This window comes from Protomyctophum parallelum (assembly GCF_964188405.1).
Source record: "Protomyctophum parallelum genome assembly, chromosome: 6".
NCBI classification, from domain to species: Eukaryota; Metazoa; Chordata; class Actinopteri; order Myctophiformes; family Myctophidae; genus Protomyctophum; species Protomyctophum parallelum.
The window spans coordinates 41,117,189-41,125,654 of record NC_139701.1 but is presented as its reverse complement, the minus strand read 5'-3'; the positions used below and the strand labels follow the sequence as shown (position 1 = coordinate 41,125,654).

The window sequence follows — 8,466 nt, the reverse complement described above, 5'->3', positions numbered from 1 at the left end:
AACTTGAGTATTTTCAATTTCCAACACTATTACTTATGCTCCACTACATATCAGATCCAAATTATGTACTTTTACTACACCATTATTTGAAACCTTTTTACTACTAGTTACTTTGTAGATTTAGATTATTATTACAAACCATACAACCCATTTAGGCCCGACGTCGGAAAAAAAAAAGATTTGTACCGCATTTTTTACGATTTTTCAAAAATAGCAGACCTACAAGCTCGTAGCGCGCCACTCTGTGGCCCGCTATGAGCTTGTAGATCTGCTATTTTTCAAAAGCTTAAGTATAACATAATGCTTAGTTAAAACACCAAAAGGGGTTCCTGTCCAGAATGGGTTAACCACTTCAGCCCTACTGTATATACATTTGAAAATAGCCGATCTACAAGCTCACAATGAGGCATAAAAGGCTCCACAGCCTGACAGAGGGCTCTGTAGTAACATGAACAAGATAACAGACGTACTGAATAACCATTGATCTGCAAAGAAATGCAATGAGCAGAACACAATCAATTGGTTGATTGATCATGATTCATCTAGAAGTGAACAACACAATCAAAATGAAGAAAACTAAGTGTTCAACTGAATATCGTCATCAGTATCCTTAACATGTCTACCATGTCTTACACAGCTCTGCTGTATCTCCAGATTGCCAAAGCCATATCCCTGGATAGAGAGGTTGTGTGAACGTGGTTTGAACTGTGTGGAGGAGGGTCATTGTGTCAGAAACACTGTAGAAGGACAGGGTGCCTGCCTTGTGATCCAGATACACCCCCAATCTGGAGGAGACAGGCCCTGACACTGTAGTGTGAACACTGTTGTGGCTGAACCCGTAGGAGTTATCAGAGCACCATAAACACCAGGATGTATCATTGAATCCAAAGCGGTTTCGTCTGTCGGTGTCTTTATAACAGACTGCTATATCAGCCGCTCTACCACTCCTCTCTACTTCCCAGTAACGACGTTCAGACAGACCCTCTGTACACAACACCTGAGGATAGTCCCCTACAAATCTCTCTGCATTATCAGGGTAAGGTTGTTGTTGTTGTGTTCTAGTCACCTTCCTCTTCTCCTCTGACAGGGAGAGCTCTTTGTGTATTGTGTTCATGTCCAGAGACAGAGGACAGGAATCTGTGAGAACACACGACAACAGAAAATCAAAACCTCATGAACCTCATTGTGTTTAGAGTTAATAATTCTCTCAGATCAAACTCATTAGACCGAGCTTCAAATAACATGTCAGGTTGAAACGTCAACGTTCAGAAACAACATTCAACATGGACTCACATTGTAAGAAGTCCTTTCTGGTCTGAGGCTCCGCTGGATGTAAAACATCAACTGCACACACTGGAGACACAAGAAAACAGTAAACGTCTAATACTGAAGGATGGATTCAACTGAAGTTACAAAACGTTGAAACTATTATAGCTCGATAGTAAACATTGCTTTAGTAAACAGAAAATACATTTTCAGGGGTTACAACCTTCAACCAATCAGGAGAGAGAACTCCTTAAGATCATTAAATAAATAAAATAACGATAACAATAACATTCACAGGTTGATGTGGACACACACACACACACACACACACACACACACACACACACACACACACACACACACACACACACACAGTTGTAGTTTTGTATCTTTGCATCTGGAAGTCGAACCCCACTCAACTTCAATGTGTCAGCTTTGCATCATCTTTGCATTCAGCCTTCATCATAATAACAAAAGGCTCTTTCAGGCTTTTTGTATTTATTTCTCAACGTAATTATCATAAAATAGAATATCTGCTGAAACCGATATATTATTACCGATTATTACCGATATCGATATTGCATTTTAACCCATTTAGACCTGAGGACGATTCTACAAATGTCTTCAAAATCCTGACAGTTTTCTTGAAAAACCCATGTTTCTATGTCACTGGTTCTCAAATAGTTTCATGTCAACGACCCCCAATATTATATGTAATTGGCCGCCGGCCCCCCATCTGTTCCAGGGATCCTCCAGAAGCAAAGATTTAAGTTAAAAACTTTCACTCTGAAAGAACATTTATTCATAGATTTGCGACACATTTTCACGATTCTTCAAAAATAGCAGACCTACAAGCTCATAGCACTCGGTCCCGCGCTATGAGCTTGTAGATCTGCTATTTTTCAATAGCTAAAGTATAACAGAATGCTTTAAAACACCAAAAGCGGTTACACGTTCACAGTCAACACTGTAGTGTCAACACTGTTGTGTCTGAACCCGTAGCCGTCACCAGAGCACCATAAACACCAGGATTTATCATTGTATCCAAAGCGGGTTCACGCGGTCACATGTTCTCTAGGGTAGGTACCCTCACATGTTCTCTAGGGTAGGTACCCTCACATGTTCTCTAGGGTAGGTACCCTCACATGTTCTCTAGGGTAGGTACCCTCACATGTTCTCTAGGGTAGGTACCCTCACATGTTCTCTAGGGTAGGTACCCTCACATGTTCTCTAGGGTAGGTTCCCTCACATGTTCTCTAGGGTAGGTACCCTCACATGTTCTCCCTGTGTCCCCTAGGGTAGGTAGGTACCCTCACATGTTCTCCCTGTGTCCCCTAGGGTAGGTAGGTACCCTCACATGTTCTCCCTGTGTCCCCTAGGGTAGGTAGGTACCCTCACATGTTCTCCCTGTGTCCCCTAGGGTAGGTAGGTACCCTCACATGTTCTCCCCGTGTCCCCTAGGGTAGGCACCCTCACATGTTCTCCCTCTGTCCCCTATAGAGTAGTTACCCTCACATGTTCTCCCTGTGTCCCCTAGGGTAGGTAGGAACCCTCACATGTTCTCCCCGTGTCCCCTAGGGTAGGTAGGTACCCTCACATGTTCTCCCTGTGTCCCCTAGGGTAGGTAGGTACCCTCACATGTTCTCCCTGTGTCCCCTAGGGTAGGTAGGTACCCTCACATGTTCTCCCTGTGTCCCCTAGGGTAGGTAGGAACCCTCACATGTTCTCCCCGTGTCCCCTAGGGTAGGTAGGTACCCTCACATGTTCACCCCGTGTCCCCTAGCGTAGGTAGGAACCCTCACATGTTCTCCCCGTGTCCCCTACGGTAGGTAGGAACCCTCACATGTTCTCCCTGTGAATCATGGTCTCTATACTGCCTCTCCCTGGTTGAAATAAGGTGTATCTTCCTCGCGCTACGTCCAACCGCGGGCAAACTCTCCCCTGTCAGGTGAAAAAGAAAAGCGGCTTGGGACTCCTCATGCATTGAAGGAAGCATGAGGTCAGTCAGTCCGTTGCTCTCCCCAGATTGGCAGACGGAGTGTATAGTGCCCAGGATTACATTAGATAATTGACACTGAGAACCTTTCAAAAACAGCAGATCTACAGACCCCACAGAAGCAAAGATATGAGTTAAAATGTTCTCTCTGTAAGTCTGTAACAATATAGATCCAAAGATTTGAGGAACATTTTCACAAATTTTCAAAAATAGTAGACCTACAAGCTCATAGCTTGAAGATCTGCTATTTTTCAATAGTTAAAACACCAAAAGGGGACCTTTAAAGCCTCGGACAAAGCCAACAGCCCAGTTGACAAATCATGACAATAAACACATTCTTTGGGCGGAGCAGAACATTTGAAAGACGAAAAAAGGGCAGGGTACAACACTTTTATTGTTGTTTTCCTTCTTTCTAATTATTTGTTCGTCCCAAAAATATGTTTATTGTCATGATTTGTCAACTTGGCTGTTGGCTTTGTACGAGGCTTTTAAGGTCTTTAAATAAATACTTTTTGAAATGTCTATGGGAAAATGAATGGGGAATTATTTCTGGAACGCTCTATAGACATACTTCCACCTTTATAAAATCCATTGAACCCTTAGAAATGTACTGTTGTGTCCAATATTTGATACATTTTCATCTATTTTTGAATGTGTATATTTGTATGCAGGGCATTTTCCCGGTGGGCCGCAACCGTAGGGGGCCGCCATGATTTAAAAAATAAAAATAAAAATAAACTTCTTTTTTTTGACAGGCAGGCAGGCCAATAGGCCACCAGGAAAGGTCCGGGCGTGCTGCCATTCTGCCAGTGCCATCATGATCATTTCCTGTATATCAGTGAGTGACAAATAAACCCTCTACAAAGGGTTGTGTAGTTGTCTGTTGGTTTGTATCATTTATGTTGTTCTGTAAAAGTGGTGGTATTAGGGCTTGTTTGTTTGTGTGTGCCTCGACGGAGCGGGCGGTAGAGTTTCTGCTATCTGCGTGCTGGTTTTGGTGGGCCGTTCTGGGACAAATTAATTCACGCGAAAATGCCCGGGCCGAATTTTTGTCCCAGTCCAGCCCTATGTGCCTTTTATTTCAATGTATCTTTGTTAATGGTACAAGATACCGGGGTTGTGGCTCTTTCAGAGCGGGAACTCTGGGGGGAGGGAGGGGAGGCATACTATGATCCGACGGACCATTGCTCCGAAGGAGTATTGGTCCGAGGTGCGCTGGGGGTCGGGAGAGGGTTGCGGTTAGGTTTAGGTGTCTGCCCCGGGGGAGGTTAGGGTTAGGGTGAGGGTTTGAGGTAGGTTGTCGATCGGACCAATGCTCCGTCGGACCAAAGTATAGTAACCAGGAGGGAGGGGTAAAAAAAAGTTCAACCATTTTTGTATGCTATTTTTGACTCAGTAGAGGGTGCTTAGAAGAATTATAAACCCCATTTAAATCTCATCTCTCCTTTGAGTAATATTATTGCTTATTTTACTGTCCAATCTGACAGACAGCCTACTGTGTACCATCGGTCTGTTTCTAGTTCAAACATCTCCAGTTGCCTTCTGGCTTCATCCATCCATGTTTACTATGAAAAACAATTAACACTTTTAAATCTCACCTTGGTTTGATATCTGTGGCCAAGTTGTCGTCAGGATGTTGTCCAGTTGGTCTCTCAGACCAGACACGACATCAGTCACATCTGTGAAGGACCTCAGAGGACCGACGACCACACTGGGTGAGACTGGAGATCCAGTGGAACTGGAGAGAGACTGGAAACTCTGGAGAGAGACAAGCAGAGAGACCAGTAAACCACTTTAGACAGGGATGATCAATGATGATCAATAGATCACTGCATTGATCACAATATTGTAGAGTTGAGCTGATGTCCTTGTTGTTTATTTGAGAACGCTGACGTGTTTCGGCAGAGCCTTCTTCAGAGCAGACTAAAACGTGATGAAGAAGGCTCTGCCGAAACGCGTCAGCGTTCTCAAATAAACATCAGTCTTGCATCTTTTGTTTTGGAGTGCTGCTTTTTCCATTTAGTTGGTTTATGAGTTATAAGTTATTGTAAAGCTGAGCTCCCACTGCCTTAAACAAAGGGCAGTCTCCAGAGGAAGCACACCTGTTTTTTTCTTTATGCTGATCATTTAGGTCTGCTAGTTTTGGAAAATGTTTGAATTTTCTTTTCAAAATGGAAACAATTATGCCCTTATTGTGATTATCTAAAATGATTGTGATTAGGCGATTATGTACTAATAATGTTATTCTTTCAACTACTGTATAACTATACTATTATTATTAAATACCAGCATGAATAATGTCATGTTATGCCATGTCATGTAATCTACTATAATGTAATACATTAAATTACAACGTAATGTAATCACTTGATGGAATGGGATGAAATATGAAGCCGATTTGTTCTTTCAAAACCAAAGTGTCAAAAAGCCACGTGTGGAACCTGAATGAATGTGATGATGTCCTCAGTGTTGGACAGCTCCTCCAGCTCAGCATGTCTCCTCTCCAGCTGCTCCAGGGTCTGTTCCTGCTGTCTCAGGAGAGCCTCAGTCTGAGCCACTGCATTCTGCTGCTGATCTCTGATCAGTTGTTTGAGCTCACCACGTCTTCTCTCAATGGAGACCATCATCTCACTGAAGATCCTGTCACTGGCCTCCACTGCTGCATCTGCAGACCTCTGCTTAGCAAGCACACACACACACACACACACACACACGCACACGCACACGCACACGCACACACTTTATAGGTTGGCTGTTTTCAAGCTCATATCATGTCACCTGGTGCCGCAATATGAGCTTGTAGATCTGCTATTTTCGAAAGTGTGTAAATATTCCAATATATTTGTATAGCAAACATTTTGAACTTAAACCTTTGCTTCTGGAGGTCCCTGGAACAAAGTATTCTGAAATGGGGGTCCGGTCAGCGGCCAAATACATCTCATTTTAGGGTCCTTGATATTAAAGAGTTTTGAGAACCACTCACGTTCAGGGCCTCCAAGACCTGTCTCAGGTCTTTCAGCTCCTTCTTTTTCTCCTGGATCTTCTGCTGGACTTCCTCCTGACTTGTCACCAGCTGTTTCTGCAAGAAGCAGGAAGAGAGACAGTTTGGTTTGTAAACATTATTGTGGACTTTTTCATGTCGGGACACCAATTCCATCCAATCAGGAGACATGAAATATGATTCTTTTTTGGTTCAAAAATGTGTGTACTTCATCCTAAAATTCGCTTTGTGCCCTGCTGCGAGCTTGTTAATCTGCTTTTAACATTTCTAAAAATATTTTATTTTGATTTACTTTCTTCTTTTCTGGGGGTGCCTGGCCCAAAACATTTTCAGATGGGGGTCCATGTGTTTGAGAACTAACTAACTCAAGACTATATTTAGTCTTGCTTCCATCTTTAAAACATGATCCATCTCATGATTTGTCTTCTAGTGATGGTGGTGCTACCTGTTTCTCTGCCTTCTCTGCAGCAGCTGACACCGTGTCATGGCCCTTGTGTTCATCCATGGTGCACAGATAGCAGATAGACTGTTGGTCTGTGCGACAGAACACCTCCATCAGCTTGTTATGACTGGAGCACATCTTCTCCTGCAGTTTGTCGGTGGCTGGGACCAGCTTGTGCTTCTTCAACACAGGAACATTGTAGTGAGGCTGGAGGTGAGTCTCACAGTAAGAGGCCAGACACGCCAGACAAGACATGAGAGCTTTGCGACGTCTGGCTCCGGTGCAGAAATCACAGGCCACGTCTGCTGGAGCGGCGTACAGCGGAGCAGCGGAGGCAGCAGGAGACTGCTGAGCTCCTGTACTGCTCAGCTTCATAACCAGCTGGAAGTAAAGAGAAGAGGAGGGGAGGTCAGAGGTCACTCACTGAGGAGACATTCAACACAGTCATTGTGAGCTTCATGGTGATAAACGCATTGCAACATTATTTTAAAAGGTTAGAAAATGTAGCCTACAATGTAAGCATTTACAGTACACTCTTAACCACTAGGACCATTATGTTTGCCCTAAATGAAAGACAAGCCGGGGCGACCACAAGGTTCCTAGTTCGAATCCGGGATCCCCCAGAGTGTCGAAGTGTCCTTGAGCAAGACTCTGAACCCCAAATTGCTCCCGATGTGCAGGTTGGTGCCTTTGCATGGTTTCCTCCGGCATCAGTGTGTGAATGTGTGTGTGAATCGGTGAATGTAATGCACAATCTCTGTAAAGCGCCTTGGATAAAGGCGCTATATAAATGCACCATTTACAAGCCAGGAATAGGGGCACTATGGTTTACTGATTAACCAGTGCAGTGACTAACAAAGTCAAAGATCAGAGTATATTACCCTAGTCAACAAAATGACAGAATAAAGTACGTACCAGTGGTTCTCAAATGAATATGCATTTGTCCACGGACTCCCGTCCCACCTCAAAATACTTTTGCCAGGGACCCCCATAGAAGATTTATGTTTCAAAATGTTTCAACAAAGATATTGCATATCATGTTCAGATATGCGTTGTGAGCTTGTAGATCTGCAATGTTCAAATAGCTGATGTATAGGTTTACAGTGGTTAAACAGACTGTGATGCACTATTAACACGTTTTTATGGATGGCCTTCAACTGCCTCACGGACCCCTGGGGCTCCCCAGACCCCACATGTAGTTTCATGTGTGGTTAAGTGTAACTTGTAAGGTCATCTCACCTCAGCCAGCAAGGTGTTCTTTCTCAGAACCGGTCTAGGACTGAAGCTCTCTCTGCACTGGGGACAGCAGTAGACTCCAGTGTCATCATACTGGTCCCAGTAACCCTCGATACAGCTGCTACAGTAACTGTGTCCACAGTTTAGAGCCACTGGTTCCTTCAGAATGTCCAGACAGATAGGACAGCAGAACTGGTCCTGGTCCAGCTCACATCCCTGTTGTTGTTCTGACATTTCACTGACAAACACATTCACACCGAGAGAATTAAACACACAACACTTTGGTTTACTCTGAAAACAGACGGGGAGAGAGAGAAAACACAGCTCTGAGTTTCATTTCTTCTGAAGTGAAGTGAACTGGGAGTGGTGAGACTTCCTGGATATTTGCAGGCAGCAGGGGTTTTAAAGAGACAGTGTATGAATGTGTAGCACAGATAAGTTCACAACATACATATTGCATTACATAATGTCAGCTTCTTTGTTAGTTATCTGTTCATGTTAGTCCCCTAGTCTATCCTGGTGTTA

The 8,466-nt window shown here is 43.7% G+C and overlaps 1 protein-coding gene across 2 annotated transcripts; it reads right to left on the bottom strand.

Moving 5' to 3' along the window:
• Positions 1-585: 585 nt before the first annotated feature.
• LOC310860669 (tripartite motif-containing protein 16-like) lies at positions 586-8,247 on the bottom strand. 2 transcript variants are annotated; one of them, XM_083767746.1, is made up of 7 exons: positions 7,945-8,247; positions 6,709-7,086; positions 6,246-6,341; positions 5,704-5,937; positions 4,861-5,020; positions 1,294-1,344; positions 586-1,137 (listed from the first exon to the last, which is right to left on the bottom strand). In XM_083767746.1, exons 1-7 carry the CDS (start codon positions 8,173-8,175, stop codon positions 620-622), a joined length of 1,668 nt encoding a protein of 555 aa, XP_083623872.1. In that variant the 5' UTR covers positions 8,176-8,247; the 3' UTR covers positions 586-619. The 2 variants fall into 2 exon arrangements, with proteins under 2 accessions (XP_083623872.1, XP_083623871.1); XM_083767745.1 differs by having other exon boundaries at positions 1,294-1,353; positions 7,945-8,246.
• Between the last annotated feature and the right edge of the window lie 219 nt (positions 8,248-8,466).